At 41.2% G+C, this 22,326-nt stretch overlaps 3 protein-coding genes across 3 annotated transcripts in view; 1 reads left to right on the top strand and 2 right to left on the bottom strand.

Annotated features, from left to right (window-relative positions):
- Nucleotides 1–8,808: 8,808 nt before the first annotated feature.
- On the bottom strand, nucleotides 8,809–10,848 carry LOC129762825 (GTPase HRas). Its single transcript, XM_055761371.1, has 4 exons — nucleotides 10,435–10,848; nucleotides 9,910–10,050; nucleotides 9,727–9,842; nucleotides 8,809–9,669 (listed from the first exon to the last, which is right to left on the bottom strand). Exons 1-4 carry the CDS (start codon nucleotides 10,571–10,573, stop codon nucleotides 9,493–9,495), a joined length of 573 nt encoding a protein of 190 aa, XP_055617346.1. The 5' UTR covers nucleotides 10,574–10,848; the 3' UTR covers nucleotides 8,809–9,492.
- An 8,652-nt stretch (nucleotides 10,849–19,500) lies between these two features.
- On the top strand, nucleotides 19,501–20,905 carry LOC129762396 (glyoxalase domain-containing protein 4-like). The gene is made up of 3 exons (XM_055760623.1): nucleotides 19,501–19,765; nucleotides 20,019–20,068; nucleotides 20,127–20,905. Exons 1-3 carry the CDS (start codon nucleotides 19,676–19,678, stop codon nucleotides 20,842–20,844), a joined length of 858 nt encoding a protein of 285 aa, XP_055616598.1. The 5' UTR covers nucleotides 19,501–19,675; the 3' UTR covers nucleotides 20,845–20,905.
- The window catches only part of LOC129762395 (alpha-(1,3)-fucosyltransferase C-like), a 33,655-nt gene continuing 32,228 nt past the window's right edge, over nucleotides 20,900–22,326 (bottom strand). The window contains exon 2 of the mRNA XM_055760621.1: nucleotides 20,900–21,338. Within this exon, the coding sequence (XP_055616596.1) occupies nucleotides 20,900–21,338 (439 nt within the window). The remainder of the gene's footprint in view (nucleotides 21,339–22,326) is intronic.

The following is a 22,326-nucleotide window of genomic DNA, read 5'->3' as shown; positions in this document are numbered from 1 at the left end:
TGCCTTGCGTAAAGCGTGCATTCTTCTGCTGGTATACGTGTTACCGCGCAGTCGCATGAATTCGCAACTCGGCATGTGTTTACGACAAATTCGTTCGCTGTGTGCTATGTTGGTCCACGAGTCCAGCACAGGGTACAAAAATTTGATGTGATACTAGCTGACCCGGCAAACTTCATCCCGTTCAAAATGGATTTTTTGTTTTCAATACTTTCTAACATACACGTTTTTTTACTAGGCGAAGGTTTATGGATCCAATCGCAGAACTATTCATTGATTGATTTTCTAATTGACCCTTTACAATTTCCTTTTACCACAAACTTCCTAGTATTTCTACCAAAACTCATTATAATATAAAATTATTTTCAGACACAATTCTCGTTCAAGATTCTTCATTTACTTGCAAATAACATGTTTCTTCGTTACATGGAATACATGTTTGATACAGAAAGTATGATAAAATGAAGACAGCTCAAATCGAACTATTCCTCTCTCGCGTTTTTCGCTTACCAATACATTTGGCGATTCATTTTTATTTATATAGTTAGGAGATTTGGGAGTCCGTTTTTTCATCTGAAAATCCATTTCTACTTTCGAAAAAAGATCACTTTTGTTAGCGCAAACATCAAACGGACTAAGAACGCTTATAACGATGTAATTGTAGAAAATTTGGGATTTCAATTCTCCGGATTTTCCTATTTTTCTTCTGAGTTTTCCGAAAGTTTTGTCATGTTTAGTTATTATTATGGTTAGTTGAGATATGTGTAATATTTTTATGGGACCCTCCTTCTCCTTCCAAAGCAGGGAGGAGTGTCAAACCATCATAGAAACATTTATTGTACTCTTAAATTCTCACATTCCAATTCTTGTTCCATTTGCCCTATTAGTTCTCGAGTTATGCAGAAATTTGTGTTCTGTTTGTATGGGAGACTTTATCTGTCAACGAGTGTCAAAGATTTGACCTCCGAACAAACAGTGTACGGTTACCTTAAGAATCAGACAGAAAGACAGACAGACAGAACTCCATTTAGGAAGAATAAGGGTAAAACCTACACTCTAAGCATTTCCACATATTTCCAAGACATCCCATGTTTCTTCAATTTTAAATCATTACAGTACCCCTCTACAACATTTCATGAACCGTTCTACAGTATTTGTTGATCTTTTTGAGTAGAACTCGAATTTTGATAGAATACAAAAATTGATGCGATTGCGGGTAAGATCGACATCCTGTCGGGGTAAAACCGACGCGTTTAGAGAAACGAATGAAAACTTGTTACAATAATTCCAAAGTATTACGAGGTTATTTATATACCATGGGGACACTTCAACAGGGTAGGGAGGGGATAGTTGTCAACTATATGTAATTAAATTGCTCAGTTTTGGCATGATAAAAAAGCAAACAAATTCATGTGTTTCAACTGCAAGAAAATTCGAGCATTCGACACATACGATGAGTCTCGAAGTCTTGGCAGGAGTATCCCCGCTTACTCTTCGGTTCACAGAATTATCTTACAGATTTCTCATCCGTTGCAAGATCATGAATCCATTGGTGATTGATAACTTCTACTCCAACTGACTCCTCAGTCAAGTTTTATGTCTTTATACTATGAGTACCTTACCTATGAAGTGCACCCTTCACAGGGCATCTCCAACCAAGTTTGCTTCCCATACTTTTGCAATTCTGTCATTTTTTATCTGTCCATGAGACAAAAAAATCCATGGAATCAAAGATCATCTACGATCCAATGTTATTCCGTCGATATTTTCGGAAAAATATGGGAGAGTTAGATCTGATAAAATGTGCTTTACCGACGGTTTATTCATAAACGAATCTACTGGCTTCGGCATCTTCAATAAAAATTCCAGTGCCTCTTTCAAACTCAAAGATCCTTGTTCCGTGTATGTCGCTGAACTGGGTGCGATATACCACGCACTAGGGATCATTGAAACATTACCCATCGACCATTATTTTATATTTTCAGACATTCTCAGCTCAATAGAGGCAATCCGCTCAATGAAAGTTGATAAACGCTCATCTTATTTCCTAACAAGAATAAGACATCTATTGAGTGTTTTGGTCGAAAAATTATTTAAGATTACCTTAGCATGGGTTCCCTCTCATTGCTCGATTCCGGGAAATGAGAAAGCGGGCTTGTTAGCTAAGGTGGGCGCATCAGAAGGCACACTTTTTAGAAGGCAAATTGCTTATAATGATTTTTTCCACATTTCTCGTCAGTACACGCTCGTAAGTTAGCAGCACATGTGGAGTGAAAATGAGTTCGGTCATTGGTTACACACGATTATCCCTAAGGTCTCGACGAGTGCATGGTTCAAGGGGTTGAATGTAGGTCGTGATTTCATTTGCGTGATATCTCAGCTTATGTCCAATGTCCAACCTAAACGCGCATCTTTATCGCAGCAAACGATCTATGTGATTGTGGCGATGGCTACCACGACATCGAGCATGTTGTCTGGTCGTGTATCCGCTTCCATGCTGCCCGCTCTCAGCTTTCCAAAGCATTGAGGGCACTAGGCAGACAATCGGACATCCCCGTCCGGGATATCTCAGGTAGCCGTGATCCTGATCTTCTGAGTCGTCAGCGCAATGCGAGACCTTTTCCGCAATAGTTCCGGGAATTTTCAGATGGTACTAAAGGGTGTGTCACATCAAATTGCATCACGGAAAATACGCTGTAGAAATTTAATTTTTAGGAATTATATCTTCAGCTGTCGCTTATAATCAGATAAGAGTGTAGAGATCACGTTGGCCATGTTTCACTGTCAATTTTTCGTAAATTTGGAAAAATGTCGTCGAACGAAAAAGAGCGTCGTGAATTAATCCTGTGCACTCATTTCCAGAATCCGGAGTTGTCACATCGGGACATCGGTAAGATGCTGGGAATCGTCCAATCCACGGTCAGCAGAGTACTAAAACGATACTTCGAGAACCTAACCATCGACCGGAAGGTGAAGAACGGCAAAAATGGATGCTCCGTCAGTGAAAAAGATCACAAGCGCGTAGTTAAGCAGTTTAGACGTGATCCGAGAAGTTCGGTCCGGGATGTCGCCAATAAGCTGAATTTGTCAAGTTCATTCGTCCAGCGGACCAAGCAGCGGGAGGGCCTGCGTACATACAAGTTTCAGAAGGCTCCTAACCGCGACGAAAGGCAAAACATGGTGGGGAAGACGCGAGCCCGGAAGCTGTACACCGAAATGCTGACGAAGCCGCATTGTCTGGTAATAGACGACGAAACCTACGTCAAAGCGGACTTTCGTCAGCTGCCGGGCCTGTTGTTCTTCTCCGCAGAGGACAAATTCAGCGTTCCGGAGGAGATTCGCAAGCAGAAACTATCCAAGTTTGCCAAAAAGTACATGGTGTGGCAAGCGATCTGCTCTTGCGGAAAGCGGAGCGCCCCCTTCGTGATAACTGGCACGGTAAACGGGCAGGTTTACCTTAAGGAGTGCCTACAGAAGCGCTTACTACCACTATTGAAGCAGCACGAGGGCCCGACCATCTTCTGGCCGGATCTCGCTTCGTGCCACTATTCAAAGGACGTGTTGGAGTGGTACGAAGCCAACGGGGTCACCTTCGTGCCAAAGGAAATGAACCCGCCCAACGGACCGGAGCTTCGCCCAATAGAGAAATATTGGGCGATTATGAAGCAGGCCCTCCGGAAGAACCCAAAAGTTGTCAAATCGGAGGCGGACTTCAAGAGAAAATGGATTTCTGTTCAAAAAAAACTACATTCTGACGTTGTACAGAACCTTATGGACGGGGTAAAGAGGAAGGTGCGAGCATACGGGCTTGGGCTCGAAGTATGAATAAAAAGAAAATGAAAAAAGTTGTTTAATAGTTTTTATTTTACTGTCTAAAATTTTCAAAAGGATTGGTCTACTGGGCGAATTTCTACAGCGTTTTTTCCGTGATGCAATTTGATGTGACACACCCTTTAATAGCGTATTAGAAATATTTTCAATGCATATTTTTCTAATTTTTCAACTGCCTATTGACCATTCTTCATTGAGTGTCTAGATGGCTTCCAAAATGCTCGCGGGGAAAAAATACCACCCCTATTCTATATTTCGATCGACTTGATAAAATTCCATTCTGTATTCCGTTCAAGTTGTTTTTGCATTTCGTTCAATCTGCTTCTCTTCGAACATTAAATGGTCCAATAATAGGGAACACAAAATTATATCTCGAACGAAATAATGGTTTCGAACGAAATGCAAATCCGGCGGAATGCAGAATCGATGTATACATCAGAAATCTCACGACTCATTCATTTTTTTTTTTACTAACCTTGTCCGAAAAGTTATTTGAATTGCTCTTTGGTTTTCCTTTCGAAAAATCGAACAGCAACTAATTTTTCTGTGGAAAGCTACCATATGGTAAGGTTTTGGCATCAAATAATAGCTCAGTTTATTAGCTATCACTTACCATCAATTTCATTCGATTTTGTATAACTTTATTGGACAATAAATTCGGATTAAAGCAACTATGTGCGAAAAGTACATAATCTCACATAACCTAATAAATAACAAAACTTTCTAAAATGCAAAAATATGTAAACTTTCTTACAGTATTACTTTAATAAAAGAACACACATTGTGATGGAGAAAAAAACATTGGATTGAACCTCCTACAGGATCATACATGTAGGTTTTAGCCAATGTTTTTGTTTGGCGATTTTTCGGTTTTTTGTCATTTTTCGGAAAACGGAAGGACGGAAAAAAATAATTCTTGAAGACTTGGGTTTCTGTAACGTCAATAATCAAAATTACACCAATGTAGTTCGTGAAAATAATTATTTTAACAGCTTGGTCGTTAATGGGTTAAACTGCTGAGAAAACTTTCTCATAAATTGAATAGAATATCGAAAACTATTATATCTGTTTGATATATTGTTATATACAAGTTGTTAGGTAGCTGATCCGAAATATTTCAAGTGATAGAGGATCGTATTTGGTGAAAAAAATCTTCCACGCCTATGGTCGAATCTCATCTACGAAAGAATTATTGAACTTTTCCTTGAGACCGTTTTTTTGCCTTAAACTGACTTTAATTTAAAAATTACGCTGCTCAGCACGATTCAATTGCTTTCATTTGAGAAAATTGTGCATAAATTATTTTTTTTTTATTAATTCGTTAATTTTTTCAGGATCAGTAACTTAAGTTTAAAGGAGCCGAATTCTTAAATATAATTTTAAAACTATATATATAAACAATTTTCTTACATCTATGGTTAGTAAGGGGGAAAACCGATTACTCGCGGTGTACTCGAGTTTAGAAGGGTGACATATTTTTAGGAGAAGGATGTGATATAAGGAAATTGTAACAATGTTGATGAACACTCAATTCTTAAATCTGTTCGTATATCTATAGTGTTTTTACATTTCAACTTATTCTACTATTTATAGCAAGGAGACGAATTACCCGCAAAGGAAGGAAGGAGGGTATAAGGACATAGGGACAATCACACACGAAGATCGATAGCTTTAAGAAAAACATATATATGGGACATGTAATCAAGGTCTAACCGAGCCAACACATCTCTCACCGGTACATTGGACTGTCTTCCTCGGGCCCGAAGGGAGTTTTCTAAATTCGATCTGGCGACCAGATACACCTCGCACGACCAAACAACGTGCTCGATGTCGTGATAACCTTGGCCACAAACACAGAGATTGCTGTCGGCAAGATTGAAACGAAAGAGTAGTGCATCTAACGAACAGTGATTGGACATGAGTTGGGAGAAGGTGCGAATAAAGTCCCGACTCAATTCCAGACCCAGTTAGCGATGGTATTTTTGCGGACTAAAGAATAAAATTCATTGAAGGCGATTTGACGCTGATAAATATCGCCTTCAATTGCACCTACCTTTGCTAATGAGTCAGCCCTCTCATTACCCGGAATGGAGCAATGTGAAGGGACCCAGACAAAGGTAATGACATAACAGCGTCTGGTTAAAGCACTCAAATTTTCTCGTATTCTCTCAAGGAAGTACGGCGAGTGCTTTTCCGGCCTCACTGAACGGATAGCTTCGACAGAGCTAAGACTATCCGTTACAATGTAATAGTGTTCAACAGGTCGTGAGGCGACGCTGTCCAGCGCCCAATGAATTGCTGCCAATTCAGCAATATACACTGAGCAAGGATTCTGAAGACTGTGTGAGGTGCTAAAAAATTCGTTGAACACTCCAAATCCTGTGGACTCATTTATAGTGGACCCATCAGTAAAATACATATTATCACAATTGATACCCCTATATTTTTCATCGAATATCGTTGGAGCGATCCTCGATCGTTGGTAATCTGAATATCCATGGATATCTTGCTTCATGGACAGATCAAAATGCACACAGGAATTGATGTAGTCAGGGAAACAAACACGGTTGGGAATATACGAAGAAGGATCAACCTGCATGGAGATGAATTCATGATATGAACTCATGAATCCGGAGTGAAAATTTAGCTCGATCAGCTGCTCAAAATTTCCGATCACCAATGGGCTCATGACCTTACACCGGATGAAGAACCGAAGAGATAATAAATTGAAGCGATCTTTTAGTGGGAGTAGGCCTGCCAAAACCTCGAGACTCATGGTATGCGTTGAGGGCATACATCCCAACGCGATACGGAGACAAAGATACTGAATTCGCTCGAGTTTAATGAGGTGTGTTTTGGCAGCTGATTGAAAACAGAAACTGCCATACTCCATCACTGAGAGAATAGTTGTTCGATACAACATAATAAGATCTTCGGGATGAGCTCCCCACCAGGTGCCGGTAATTGTACGGAGAAAGTTTATTCTTTGTTGGCATTTTTTACTCAGATACCTAATATGGGCCCCCAAGTACATTTGGAGTTGAACCAGACCCCAAGATACTTGGATGACATAGCATGAGTGATCGGTTTACCCAAAAGTTGAAGCTTTGGTTTGGCTGGTCTATGCTTCCTAGAAAAGACGACCATCTCTGTTTTCTCCGTGGAGAATTCGATCCCTAGCCCAATGGCCCAGGTTGAAAAATTGTTCAAAGTATCTTGTAAGGGTCCTTGCAGGTCGGATTCGTTTGGTCCTACGACAAACACCACTCCATCATCTGCAAGTTGTCTTAGGCTGCAATTTTGTGTAAGGCAATTGTCGATGTCGCTTACATAGAAGTTGTACAAAAGGGGGCTTAAACATGAGCCCTGGGGGAGGCCCATGTAAGAGACCCGACTTACTGCCGAATCTCCGTGAGAAAAGTTCAATTGTTTCTCACAAAGCAAGTTGTATAACATATTATTCAATAGAGGCGGCAGACCCCGAGAGTGTAATTTGTCCGACAAACCCTCTATTGAAACAGAATCGAAGGCCCCCTTTATGTCCAAGAATACTGAAGCCATTTGTTTTTTTTCGGCGTAAGCCATTTGAATTTCTGAAGAAAGCTACGCAAGACAATCATTCGTCCCCTTGCCCCTGCGGAACCCATATTGTGTATCTGAGAGTAGGCCATTCGTTTCAACCCATCGATCAAGGCGAAACAAGATCATTTTCTCCAACAATTTCCGTATACAAGACAGCATTGCTATTGGGCGGTACGAATTGAAATGCATAAATTATGTTGTGAATCATTTAAATTTTTGCAAGATAAAAAGAAAGATAACAGTGTGGTGTCAAGGAAAGAATCGTAGAATGGTTGGGCAGCTTCAATTTGGTTGATAGAAACAATCCAGTTTATCATGCATTTTTGGAAAATTTATAAAAACCTATAAAAGCACAAAAAATTAGGTTTCATCTTTACCTGTAAAAGTTACTTGGTTCCATTAATTTAATTTTTTTACAACTGCATTCTACCCAAAATTTTCTTATCCTTCAAATGAGTAGCATCATTACCTGGTGGATGTATTTTGAACTGATGGTTGTATTTAAAAAAATATTCTTCCTGTCCACGTGGACTCGATCCATACCCCCTCCCCCCTCTCCGTGGACAAGCGTGGACATTGTCTTACCCCCTACCCCCCTAAAGTTGCCCACGTGGTATGTGGACAGCCCCACTCAATTTTCGAGTAATTTAGATAAACCAATGTTTTTTTTTTCAAATTCAAAAATGTTCGCTCTATGTTTGTTGCTTTTCTCAAAATAAAAACATGTCTTCTCATCTGACATTAGATGAGTACACACGAGACGAGTGTACTCGTCCTTGGCAGCTTGGCAACGAATGGGTTCATATGAGTTTTTGTACTCTTACATCCTCACATTCCAATTTTGGTTCTATTTGCTCTATAAACCCTTTGCGGTCGTTCGGGACTTACGGTGAACGGAAAGATCTACAACACAAAATGCCTGCCGGAAGTTGCCATCTTCATTCAAAAATCACATCCAGACGAGGATGTGGTATTCTGGCCGGACATGACCTCCGTCCAGTAAGCGAAAAAGTCGCTGGAGGAGATGAACCGCTGGAAGATAGATGTTGTTCTGAAGTCCACCGGTCTCCGGACGTTCCCAAGCTGCGTCGCATCGGGAATTTCTGGGTGAACCTGAAGCGAAGGGGTTCACTCCAACAAGTTCGTGGCGGAAACGGAGGAGGAACTAATTAATAAAACTAAGAAAGAACTGCCCAACAGGTCGTTGAAATACTTTTATAGCATGGTCAGTAGAAATATGTTTTATGGAAAATTTGTTTAAACTATCATTAAACTATCATTTGTAGTTTTTTTTTATGGTCATTCGAAAATTTTCCATTTTCGAAATACAAGCTTCGGAAGGTAAGCTTTTTTTTATAACGATAAATCGGACTACGATTCTAAACGCAACACTTCCTGTATAATAAGTAGACGAAGTAATCTTTATTTTCCAGAATTATCAATGATGCGTCAGTTCAATGTTGAATATTTTGTAATACAGTTTGAATTTTTGTTTTTATTTTCATCTTCTTAAAACATGGTTTGGAGGAACGGATCCAGTTAGCGAAAATCTCTCCTATTACTGATTAATTGTTCGACGTATCGTTTTGCTAGAGTGATTATGACAACTATAGTTTTAAATAGCACTGATAATAAAAAGTGGGGGAAATTTAAAATACATTTGCGTAGTAAAGAATAAGATTTTTAAAGCTAATGGTTACCATCGTATTTTGTCTACGTGTTCTCACGAGTTTTTTTTTGTTCGTGGATTCGGGTTGATTTTGTTTCCCTTTTGTTTCTCTCATTTCTGGGATTACATAGCTTGTTTTTTTCTTGTTTTCATTCTCCAAAGGGTATAATTTTGTTACACTAATAATAATTGTAGTAGATCATAGTTTTTTTTCCTCGATATCTTAATTAGTATGCTTTTGTTCTTAAATCATTTTCGTTTCTCTCAACCGTAGGAGACGGTAACAAATACAGATTGAGTTTATGATTTGTGCGGTCACTTCTCTATGCGCGCCAGATTGATAACGCAAAAGTAAAGAGCAGGCAGCACTTAATGTTTTGCATATATCGAAAACAGAACACATATTACACATATTATAATAGTTCGCATTTGAAGCGGCGGCTCGAACCGAGCTTGTTGTGCTTTCGGTTCTTCTTCCCTCTTTCCTTGTCCTTGCGGATCTCACGCACGAGCGTGTAGAAAGCGTCATCGACCCCCATCCGGGTTTTGGCGGACGTTTCAACGAAGGGAACTCCGTACTGTTTCGCCACCTGAGAAAATACAGAATAAAATTTGGGAATGCTCGATTGTCAAGACGAAGGACTTACATCTCTCGCCTGGTTCATGTCGACAGCCCACGCCTGTAGATCGCATTTGTTCCCAACCAGCACCATGGGAACCTCTTCGGCATCCTTAACGCGTTTGATCTGTTCTCGATAGGTTCCTGTTTTGAAACGAAAGCCAAATAATGTTGATTGTGCACAAAATTAAACAGAACCGATTTAACTTGCCTATATCTTCGAAGCTTTTGGCACTGTTGACAGCAAACACGAGCAGGAAACCTTCACCGGTTCGCATGTATTGATCACGCATAGCGGAGTATTCCTCTTGACCAGCAGTGTCCAGTATGTCCAGCAGGCAAGTCTCGCCATCTATCGACAAGAAACGAAAAAACAAACATTGATGTCGAAGGTTATTATCCACTTAATTGCACTAACGAAACTGATTGATCTTCTCTCCGCATATGACTCATTGTTGTTCTCGAATTGTTTCATGTGCGCTCGGAAGGGTTGTTTCTTCATCTTGCATTCCACCACTTCTCTACCTGTGCCTTCCACCCACAACCCGGGCGGAATGACTAATTGGTTCCATCTTGCAAACAATACAAACTAACAAACACAAATTTTCCACCGAGCACACATTAATTAAACAAAGTTCTTTCGCAGCCGATCGCATCGAATTGAACATCCCATCATAATATCCCTATCAAGCAGTAAATAGAGGAAGAAAAAAATCAAATCCACAAACGAACTCACCGATTACCACCTGTTTGCGGTAAGAATCCTCGATGGTTGGGTCGTACTCGTCCACGAAGTGGTTCTGGATGAGCTGTATCGTAAGGGCGGATTTGCCAACGCCTCCAGCCCCAACCACCACCAGTTTGTATTCGGTCATATTTGTTGCTGCACTGCACTGCACCGACTAAGAGTAGTAGTGCCTGCCTACCTACCTATCTGCCTTCCTGCCTACCCGGGTGGCCGTCGGAGAGCGTCGCGTAACCACACTTTCGACTTCGAGATTGTCTTACAATTATTTTCTTCACGGCATCCACCCCGATCCGATGGTTTGGTGGCGCTTGGTTTGCAGCGAAACAAACAATCTTTTTTCTTGCTCCGTGATCGTCACTCCGTCACCGTCTTCGTCGTCGTTGTTGTTGGTTTTTGATTGGTTTGACGTTGGTGTCAGATGTGACAGCTGAATGCGGGAGCTGCAGCGCTTTGAGCGAAAGAAGCGCTAACTGGGGGAGAGTAGGATAAGTATTGGAGAATTCTACACTCAACCGAATATGTGGTTAGTTGAGGGGCCATCCACATCCCACGTGGAGAGGAAAAGCATGATTTAAGACTTCCTTCTCCACTTTAGATTTTTTCAATTGTGTACATGCCCCATTATCTCTGCTTAATCGTTACCGTCAACTCAATACAGAACCTTTCCGCTATCATTTGAGGAATCATCAGAGGATGCGTTTCACGATGCGTAGCAACACAAGCAACAAGTTTGTTCACTACCCAGCAAACATTAAATCGTATAATTTTGCACGTACTAAGTCTTACAAGTTCATATCATGAATTCGTCTCCATGCAGGTTGATCCTTCTTCGTATATTCCCAACCGTGTTTGTTTTCCTGACTACATCAATTCCTCTGTGCATTTTGATCTGTCCATGAAGCAGGATATCCATGGAATTCCAGATTATCATCGATCGGGGACCGTTCCTACGATTTTCGAAGCAAAGTATGGGCGTGTCAATTGTGATAATATGTACTTTACTGATGGGTCCTCTATGAATGAGTCCACAGGATTTGGAGTGTTCAACAAATTTTTTAGCACCTCACACAGTCTTCAGAATCGACGTCAGAATCTATCGTGGCGCTAACATCGATTCAGACCACTACCTGGTGATGGTCAAACTGCGTTCTAAACTGTCAGTCGTCAATAACATAAGACACCAGCGCTCACCACGATACCACCTACGACGACTACAGGAGCCGAACGTTGCTGCAACATATTCGCAGCGTCAGCAGAGACCGTCATCGGGAATGAACAACGAGGACAACGGAACGAATGGTTTGACGACGAGTGCCGAGCGCTCCTGAACGAGAAGGATGCAGCACGCGCAGCCATGCTGCAACGAGCGACTCGACAAAACGTGGAACGATACAGACTGAAACGAAGGCAGCAAACCCATCTCTTTCGGGAAAAAAAGCGCCGCCTGGAAGAGAAAGAGTGTGAGGAGATGGAGCTGCTTTATCGTTCTCGAGAATCGCGGAAGTTCTTCAAGAAACTAAACGCCTCGCACAAAGGCTTTGTGCCGCGGGCCGAAATGTGCAGAAACAAGGAAGGAGGCATCTTGACGAACGAACGCGGGGTGATCGAAAGGTGGAGGCAGCACTACGATGAACACCTGAACAGCGCGCAGACAGGAGACCTAGACGGCGTTGAGGAGGACTACACCGGTGCAATGAACAACGACGACGTACCACCCCCGACGATGGGTGAAGTTAAGGAGGCCATTAATCAGCTCAAGAACCACAAAGCAGCTGGTAAGGATGGCCTCGTAGCGGAGCTCTTCAAGGGAGGTCCGAGAAAACTTGTAGAGTGCATGCACCGGTTGATAGTCAGGATCTGGGACACAGAACAGCTACCGGAGGAGTGGAAGGACGGGGTAATCTGCCCCATCTATAAAAAAGGCGACAAGTTGGATTGTGGGAACTATCGTGCCATCACAATCCTGAATGGTGCCTACAAAATTTTGTCTCAGATCCTCTTCCGCCGCCTATCGCCAATAGTAGGTAGATTTGTGGGAAGTTATCAGGCCGGATTCATGCCCGGTTGCTCGACGACGGACCAGATTTTTACACTGCGGCAGATCCTCCAAAAGTGCCGCGAATATCAGGTCCCTACACACCACATCTTCGTCGACTTCAAGGCCGCATATGATACAATCGACCGACGACAGCTATGGAGGATCATGGACGAACACGGCTTTCCCCGAAAGCTGACAAGACTGATTCAGGCAACGATGAACGGTGTGCGGTGCAGTGTGCGGATCTCAGGTGAGCTGTCGGAATCATTTGAGACTCACAGGGGACTTCGACAAGGCGATGGAATCTCCTGTCTGCTCTTCAACGTGGCGCTGGAAGGTGTTATGCGGAGAGCGGGCTTCAACATGCGGGGCACGATTTTCAACAAGTCTAGTCAGTTTATCTGCTTCGCCGACGACGTGGACATAATCGGAAGAACACATGCGACGGTAGCCGACTTGTATACCCGACTGAAACACGAAGCAGGGCTGATTGAGCTTGGGATCAATGCGTCTAAGTCTAAATACATGCTAGCTGGAGGGACTGATCGCAACAGAGTTCTTCTTGGTAGTAGTGTTGTGATCGACGGCGACGAGCTCGAGGTGGTAGAGGAATTTGTTTACCTTGGCTCGTTGATAACAACTGACAACAACAACAGCCGTGAAATTCGAAGACGCATTGTCAATGGAAGTCGTGCCAACTATGGGCTCCGCAAATCCTTGAGGTCCAACAAACTCCGACCCCGTACGAAGTGTACCATGTACAAAACCCTAATTCGACCGGTTGTTCTCTATGGGCACGAAGCATGGACGATGCTTGAAGAGGACTCACAAGCGCTTGGAGTTTTCGAACGCCGAGTGCTCAGAACAATATATGGTGGTGTACAGGAAAGCGGAGTATGGAGAAGGAGAATGAACCACGAACTGGCGCAACTCTACGGCGAACCCAGCATTCAGAAAGTCGCCAAGGCTGGACGAGTGCGATGGGCAGGGCATGTTGCAAGATTGCCGGACAGCAGCCCTGCAAAGATGGTGTTCGCATCGAATCCGGTAGGAACAAGAAGGAGAGGAGCCCAGCGAGTGAGGTGGTTGGACCAGGTGGAGCAGGACTTGGCAAGAATCGGTGCAGCCGGGAGTTGGAGAACTGCACCCATGGATCGGGACTATTGGCGAAAAATTGTGAAGAAGATCTAATCTCTGAATGGGATGTAGTATCATTATAAATAAATAAATAAAAAATAAAACAGTCTTCAGAATCCTTGCTCAGTGTATATTGCTGAATTGGCAGCAATACACTGGGCGCTGGACAGCGTCGCCTCACGACCTGTTGAACACTATTACATTGTAACGGATAGTCTGAGCTCTGTCGAAGCTATCCGTTCAGTGAGGCCGGAAAAGCACTCGCCGTACTTCCTTGAGAGAATACGAGAAATTTTGAGTGCTTTATCCAGACGCTGTTATGTCCTTACCTTTGTCTGGGTCCCTTCACATTGCTCAATTCCGGGTAATGAGAGGGCTGACTCATTAGCAAAGGTAGGTGCAATTGAAGGCGAAATTTATCAGCGTCAAATCGCCTTCAATGAATTTTATTCTTTAGTTCGTAAAAATACCATCGTTAACTGGCAACGCAAATGGAACGAAGATGAATTGGGCCGGTGGCTCTACTCAATTATCCCTAAGGTTAGCCTCAATCCGTGGTTCAAAAGTCTGGACTTGAGTCGGGACTTTATTCGCACCTTCTCCTGACTCATGTCAAATCACTGTTCGTTAGACGCGCTGCTTTTTCGTTTTAATCTTGCCGACAGCAATCTCTGCGGTTGTGGCCATGGTTACCACGGCATCGAACACGTTGTTTGGTCGTGCGAGTTGTTTTCCTTAAAGCTATCGATCTTCGAGTGTGATTGTTCATACACCCTTTTCCCCTCCTTTTCGTCCTTCGCGAGCTATCGGTTCCCTTCCTACTAACATTAGAATAATTTAAATTGTTAATACATATTAGATGTAAGGATAGTTTTAAGAATTGAGTGTGAAGTGTCAGTGTGAATGAGAATGTGAATGTGAATGTGAGTGCGAGTGTAAACACACATCTCCTTACATCCCATCCTTTACCTAATGAAAATGTGTCACCCTTCTAAACTCGAGTCGACCGCGAGTAATCGGTTTCCTATTTCATTAACCATAGAATTAAGGAAACAACATGTTGATATATGCTAGTTGAAATATAGTTAAGAGTTTGGCTCCTTTAAACTTATGTAACTGAGCCTGTAAAAATAAACGGATTAATAAGTCTTACAAGAAATCAGAATAAATCATAATCGCATATAATATCAATCAAAGTATGTATCGTGTATATTTGAAATCGCATAAAATGTAAAAACACGATTTTATATATCATTATCGAATTAGGTCGCAAATCGGTATAATAAACATTAATTTTATGATGTACATTGTCGTAAAATATATTTAATCCGCATCATATGCGTATATTACGCTGATGCAGTTTGTGTGTCGTATAAGCGTATAATTTAAATCGATTCAGTACTGTAGTAAATCGTGTTGCATGCTGAAGAAAATCATGAAACAGTAAATCATATTAGATCCTAATAAAGAACATATTACATCATATTGATATGTCAATGGAAGGCTGATGCACTCGAAAGTTTTAACCGCTGTTGAATCAAATTTCAGATAACCGCGCGAGATAGCTGGTGGATGATAATCCAGACGACCGGAGTTCGAACCCGCATCGTAGCAGTTTTCACCAAACATCAATCTGTGCCATTTTAAACATTCATATTCCACTCCCAACACAAGTCTATTAAATAATTATTATTTCTACAAATATAAATACTCATATATAAAAATGGCGATTCGTGAGGCTATAATGAACATTTTACGAAAATATTTTGCGCCATTTGTTTTTTTTCTATGTCTGTAATAAGTCGTATATGAGTATGGCAAACGTCGTATTAGGTGCGTTGACAATTCATGAATATATTCATATTAGATCGCAATTCAATTTCAACATAATCGCTATTATAGTCGGTCAAAGTTGCATATTCATCCAAACTAATTCGGTAAGCATTTGCCATGTATGTATATGGCCTCCACTTTTGCATGCATATGCCAGTTAGGCGCATTATATGCCAACCAAAATTTAGGGCGTATGATGTTATATATGCGCTTGTTATGCGATTTAATGTTTGCTGGTAGGTGTTTTTTGGAGAATACCAAGTTATTCAATAAGTCATATTAAATTATTAATTTATTTGGGCTCGCGTATCAGTCGCAAAACTGCTCTCAACTAGGATTGTATTTGCGCTAATCTTGATCATAATGAAGCAGTGCTACTCTTTTCGAGGTTATGGAGATTAATACTTATGACAGACATACAGCTGTACTAGCGTTGTACTTCGAAAATTGTATGTCTGTCATCATATACATCGCTAGAACCATGCAAGCAACTCGGTACAATCGCTGTACCTGTACCGACCTGTTTCACCGCTGTACATGGCTACAGTTGTACTGTGTCATAGACGGTTATTGGTGGGTAGCATGAACAAACCGAATCAGAACACTTGGTATACATTCTTTTTATTGACTTTCTCTTGAGTTAATAACTCAAATTGGAAACATATTTGTTGTGTTTGATAGTTTAGACACTAAATAAAAACCTTTTTCATTGAAATATTGGTGAAAATACAATGCAATAAATTCAAATTTCTGATTGTCAGTTTGACATGCGGTACAATGTACAACCAAAGTATGTGTGTCATGCTATCGTGGTACCTGTACAACGCTGTACACGTACAACGCTAGTGCAGTAGTATGTCTGTCCATGGTATTAGGGAAAACATTTCGGTGAGAACAAAAGTCCCCATACTTTCATGTATTTGCAATGCCAATTTTCCCAAGTCTGCTTGGTTGTGATGGCTGTGATGGGGAAACCGTAAATCGGGCCAATCAAAACGAGGCAGTTAGGGCGTTTAGATTACACTCAACATTTTACAGCAATTCACTTATTTATCTAATGAAAAACAACATTTTGTTAATCGCGATGGATGCGTAGAAATATTCCCTATCAATTGAAGCAAACATCATACCGATCCAATAAGAAATGTTCGAGTTATAAGCATTCGGAATCTTTCATTTTTTCCTACATGTGCTGTGTTTAGGTTTTCATTTTACCCACCATATACTCCGGTTGGACGTAGTCTCACGTCAAAAATTAAGAATGTCAAAATACTTCCAGAATAGAGCGAGTAATTTTGACGTGATTGATCGCACGATCTCATGCATATCGCGGCACAAAATAGATGGAAATTTCTGCTGTCCTCCTTAACACTCCTATACTCGCGCATTGGTCTGTCAGACCGAGAAAACAATAATTCGTTCATTTCTCAGAAAATATCATCACTACGACTTTGCGATTCTCTCTAGCTTCGTTATTCGTCGTTCGTCATCGTTTAGCGTATCGCATGTGTTGGTACAAAGGGGACGTGTGTCAGTATAGGAGTAACTTTTTTGGACAAGTGCCTTTTTTCATATTCTGGAATATTGTTGAATGAAATGTATAAATTAAAGTTAGTGGCGTGGAACATTTATTGAATGTAATCCATAAAATCATTACCGGATTATTCTAATTTGATTTCAGTCCATTTTGTAACTGGATTGAACGGATCCATATATTAACTATTAGTCGATATATTCGTATGTTCAAAAACAAAATATTAATGTTTGACTTTCGTATCGTTATTCGCTAAATATAATAGTCATACATATACACACTTGTGAAAGAATTTCACTTGTGGAAGAATTGTAAACAGTAAACTATAAACTAATCGGTGGCTTATGGTAATTTTTAACAGTTACAGTTTCGGGGATATTTTTTTATAATGGACAATATCGACAAGAAAACAAGAAAAAGAAAAGGAAGTTCCTAGAAATCTTTTTATACCATTTTTTTATGCCCCATCTAACAAAAGGTATTAATTCTTAGTTTATAGAGACAAAGAGTATTAGAAATATGCAAACTTTATATTCCAGAACCTTTATCATCTGGTAATTATCTAGAAGATCGTTATATATCCTTCTCTTCGATAAAAGACCCCAAAAACACGCAACAACTGCATGAAATGTAAAAAGTCACAGGAGGGCTGTGTCCGGGACACAACCGCATAGTTGACGTAGAATTCCGTTAGGCTATCTGTTGATTTTGTATATGTTTGAAGAATTACATCGTTAAACTCTTTGATAATGATTCGGTGGCTCTGAAAAGGGCTCTGTTTGGTTGTTGGGTATTGTTTGTTCACTCCTCCAGTGTTTACCGAGTGATGATGACAGATGGATGGTAAACAGTGGATAGTAAACAGTCACAACACACAATCGGTCATTGATATGAAATTTCACGAAGCAACCAAGTTCCAAATTAAATTTTTATTTGCTAGAATTAATCGTATCACTCACCTTAGTTGCAATATAAAAAAGCCCCCGACTTGCATATATTTGCAATGTCGATTTCCCCCAGGCTTGGTTTGGATGTCTCTGTTAGGGAGCACACTTCGGTAGGAACAAAAAGTTCCCCCTACTTACATGTATTTGCAATGCCGATTCCCTTAGGCAGCTTGGTTTTGATGTCTCTGTTAGGGAACACATTTCGGTAGGAATAAAAGTTTTCCCTACTTTCATGTATTTGCAATGCCAATTTCCCTCAGACTGCTTGGTTTTGATGTCTCTGTTAGGTACCCGCTGCATGTGTCGTCAATTTCAACCAATCAGGAGTGGGTATTTCCGTTAGGATAGGGGTTGAGATTTTTCAATTGTTCGATAGTTAGTTTAATGATATATATTATTTTCTTCAATATAAAAAATCGTTATGAAGTACTGAAATCGATTGACGCAAAAATTTCATCAACCCATCATGAAATGGCTGAGTAATAAGCGTTTGAAATTGGACAATTTTCACGATGTGCTCGATTTTAGATTTTCAATTTGTATCCCAAAATGTTCCCGAAAGACGTAATCCTACGTCAAAAAAAAAATATGTTTGTTTCGAGCATGCAGTTATGCTATGTTCTGATTCTTATATGAAATCGCAATCGATTAATATGTTTTTATGTTATTTTATAGCTCTTTATACCTCCGTGAATTATATTCAGTTGCCTACTTTTAATTAATAACAGTGAAAAATTCGAATTTCGTTATTTGTGTGTATCAAAAATTACTCTATTTTGAGGAGGCCGAATTAGATGTCTATTAAAACATAATAAAGACGAAGAAATTTTATATTTCTTTTTTTTTCTATTTTTTTGAGTTTTTTCACTCAATCATACCTTCTTCTTCAAATAAATGTCAATAAAGCCTGAAAAATACACAATGGCAACATTACAGAGAAGTTCAATTTTCGGTCTGTGACACCGTGCGCGACGTGTTATGATTTTGTACGCGAGTACAGGAGGGTTAACAGGGTTCTACTGTGATTCGAAGTCATTCAAGATCTACTATCTGAACACGCGTGGCGCTGCAAACCAAGACGGGTCTATGGTACTAGGTGAGGCCGTTTCGTCACTAAGTTGGTTAGGGGAGCGGTATATGAAAACAGTACGGAAGAAAGCAGAAGAGGAATTATTTCCTTGAAGCGTGAAAGAGACAGACTGATCACGGGCGAGCTTGGGCACAAGCGTAATGTGTTTTGTTTACAAACAAAACACGGTAGACTTCCAAGATGGCTGAAGAGTGGTTTTAGCAAGTTGGCCCACCTTAGGATATACTTCTACGCGCCTTGCTGCAAACATCTGTGTCATAGAGCATAGACTAGAAGATAACATTGGCGCTGCTGTGAACATACAGTTTGTTAAAACGTAAAGAAAATTTTCATCTAGAAAACTATTAACAATTGAGCTTCAAATAATTTGTAGTCCCGGAATTTTCCATGAGCTTGAAAATAAGGTATTCTGTCAATAATTACTCATCTTGACATCTGGTAACTATGAGCTCTATTATTGGGAATCCCACACAATCACTGCACTCGATTCCGTTAGTTTGCATGTCGGCATTCCTATTGGAAGGTTTGATATCTCATCTTCTCCGTGTAATTATTCTTATTATTTACACACTTGTGAAAAGCACTTCAGCTACTATCGTATATAAACATTAACCAACTGGGAGAACGGTCAACAGTTGCTCGTCTACGCAATGATTTCGGCTCGAGCTCTCCATTATGTTTTCAAAATCGGAAATCGTGCCAAAAATGCGCACTTTTTCCGGGAAATCCTCGGAATGAAGGTAAGTTTCCGGTGGCCCCATTACGAACCGACACTGTGAACGATTTCGCTCAGAGATGCAGCAGCAATAACGAGGGTCAAGCTGTAACAATTAGTGTAATTTCATCAAACACCTGTTGTAATCTTATGCGGTAACGATTTATCACTTACAACAACCAACACACTCGTTTGTTGTGGCGATAATGAAATTCATCTCGTTCAAGGTCGCTTGAGGCATGATAAACGTGATTCATGAGCTTTGTGTACTGTTTTAGGTTCTAAGGCACGAGGAATTCACCCAAGGTTGTGATGCCGCCTGCAATGGGTCTGACTCGATTCGGTTTGGTGTATTGCGCGCATAATTAGCTTTGCAATCCTTCTAGCCCTTACGACAACCGGTGGAGCAAAACAATGATTGGATATGGACCGGAATCGACGCATTTTGTGATCGAGCTGACGTACAATTACGGCGTGAAGGAATACACTCTGGGAAATGATTTCGGCGGAATGACAATCAAATCGGCGGATGTGGTTGAACGCGCCTCCAAGAGCAACTATCCCATGGAACGTGATGGTGACCGGTATGTGCTGACGTCCCCCGATGGGTACAAAGTTTTCGTTATCAACGAGAAGCACGGGGAAAACGAAGATCCCGTAAAGAAAGTCACTTTGAATATTACCGATTTGGAGCGTTCCGTCAAATACTGGCAAAATGCGCTTCAAATGAAGCGTTTGGGAGCTGACGAGAGGTCAGTCCAGTTGACCTACAAAGAGGGCGGATTTGTTCTGGAATTAAACAAGATTGCCGATCCTTTGGATCGGGCCAAGGCATACGGTAGAATTGCTTTTGCTGTCCCGCTCGAAGTGCAACCGAAGATAGATGAAACCATCAAGAGTACCAACAATACCATTCTTACGCCGTTGATCTCACTGGATACTCCCGGGAAAGCCACTGTCCGTGTGATTATTTTGGCCGATCCGGATGGTCATGAGATTTGCTTCGTCGACGAGGAAGGTTTCACCGAGCTTTCCCAGGTGGATCTGGCAAGCGATGGTGAGCTGAACAAGTATATCAAGAAGGATCCATTCCAGGAACAATAGTGTTCCGAAATTTGTGTTACTTAAACGAAAGGCAAATAAAAGCACTTGTGATTGTTTAAAACTTTATTTTAGCATCCATCCAGCATGCCTCATCGAACCACCAGGCTTTGATGTCTTTATAATACTGCATTTTTTCTTTTGTACCGATGGCGTGCAGCTTCTGGCAGAGTTCGCAAAACGGCTGGGTGTCTGCGATCCGATAATGATCCTTCCACCAAAAGTACTTGATGTAGTGTTCAGGATTCTCGGCGAGGAACACTAAATACTCGACCAGATCCTGGACGGTGGCGAACTGTTGCGCATCGATGTACGATTTCGGAGGTACGAATTTGGTATAATCCGCTCCGCCAAATACCACCGGGATGATGAAGCTCTGCATAGCGTAGTACATCTTCTCGGTGACGTAATCCTTACAGAGAGAGTTTTCGAAGGCGAAGTAGTACCGATATTCATCGGTGAGCATTTTGGCGCAACGGGGCGAGTCACGGGGGCATCTGGGGATGAATGGAATATAAAAAATCACGATTAATGTAAACTGACCAAACGTCCCGCATTTCAACAAAATGTCCCGCGTTAGATTGCGTCCCGCGAACCGTCCCGCGTTTGGCAAAAGAAACGAAAATGTCCCGCGATATCAATATATTTCAATATCACAATTTGATCATGTTGATTTTCTTAAACGGATGACCTCAAAAAAAAAAACTTTTATTTGGCAGAGTGCTCAAGAGCGCTTCTAATGCATCGAAAGATTAATACGTTGAGATAGTTTCATCACACCGACAGTGGGCTTTTTGTTTAGAGAGTGTCGACTGGAAGCGACAGCAACAAAATTAGAAAATGATTTTTATAAAAGTCCCCTCTTCATCCGCAGGGACCAACGTGAGTCAGACGAAAAGTTCATCTTTGGTCCCCTAACTAGCGGTCAGGGCTTAACCTTTTAAATAAGCCGAAAGAACTAGTGTATACTCGACAGGAAGAGGCAGGGTTGTTTGATGAAGTATCTTAGATGAAGCGCTGGGTGATCTTACGGAAGTTGGCCGGAACCTCAACCATGGCCGATAAAAAGATGTAAGTCGACGTGTTCTTTTACCTTTTCGTGGCTTTGGTGGTCGACTGTCTCTCCATTTTAGCCATTCGCCCAAAAGTTTTCTATCGGTCGCAGCTGGGGAATGTTGGGAAGGTTGGCCGTCTTCACGACAATGTTTATCTCCAGACGATCCATCCTCCAGTGATCTTTGGGCATAATGGGCTGATCCAAGGTTCGGCATAAAGACCAAATCACCTTCGCCACTTCCGGCAAGCACATCATATGACTCGAAAGAAGAGCGGTTTGACCATTCCCTTCACGTCTATCAGAGAAGAACCTTCTTCGAGAACTTGATGTGGATGATATATTCGACGTCATCGTTACCTGGAGGACGTAAAATACCCGGTCCCCTGCCATTCGTTGAATTCTAGCATCAAGTACGTCTCATCTTTCAT

Source organism: Toxorhynchites rutilus, chromosome 1 (genome assembly GCF_029784135.1).
Source record: "Toxorhynchites rutilus septentrionalis strain SRP chromosome 1, ASM2978413v1, whole genome shotgun sequence".
Classification (NCBI taxonomy): domain Eukaryota; kingdom Metazoa; phylum Arthropoda; class Insecta; order Diptera; family Culicidae; genus Toxorhynchites; species Toxorhynchites rutilus.
The sequence above is the reverse complement of the archived record's forward strand: the minus strand, read 5'-3'. Positions and strand labels throughout refer to the sequence as shown.

Bases quoted from the DNA above. Each gene is read 5' to 3' on its own strand.
- LOC129762825 (XM_055761371.1), bottom strand. From the start codon at position 10,573: ATGACCGAATACAAACTGGTGGTGGTTGGGGCTGGAGGCGTTGGCAAA. The intron at 9,843-9,909 runs GCAAGTTAAATC...GTTTCAAAACAG, and splicing joins CAAAAGCTTCGAAGATATAG to GAACCTATCGAGAACAGATC. The intron at 9,670-9,726 runs GTAAGTCCTTCG...GTATTTTCTCAG, and splicing joins ACATGAACCAGGCGAGAGAT to GTGGCGAAACAGTACGGAGT.
- LOC129762396 (XM_055760623.1), top strand. From the start codon at position 19,676: ATGATTTCGGCTCGAGCTCTCCATTATGTTTTCAAAATCGGAAATCGT. The intron at 19,766-20,018 runs GTAAGTTTCCGG...GTACTGTTTTAG, and splicing joins GGGAAATCCTCGGAATGAAG to GTTCTAAGGCACGAGGAATT. The intron at 20,069-20,126 runs GTCTGACTCGAT...CAATCCTTCTAG, and splicing joins TGTGATGCCGCCTGCAATGG to CCCTTACGACAACCGGTGGA.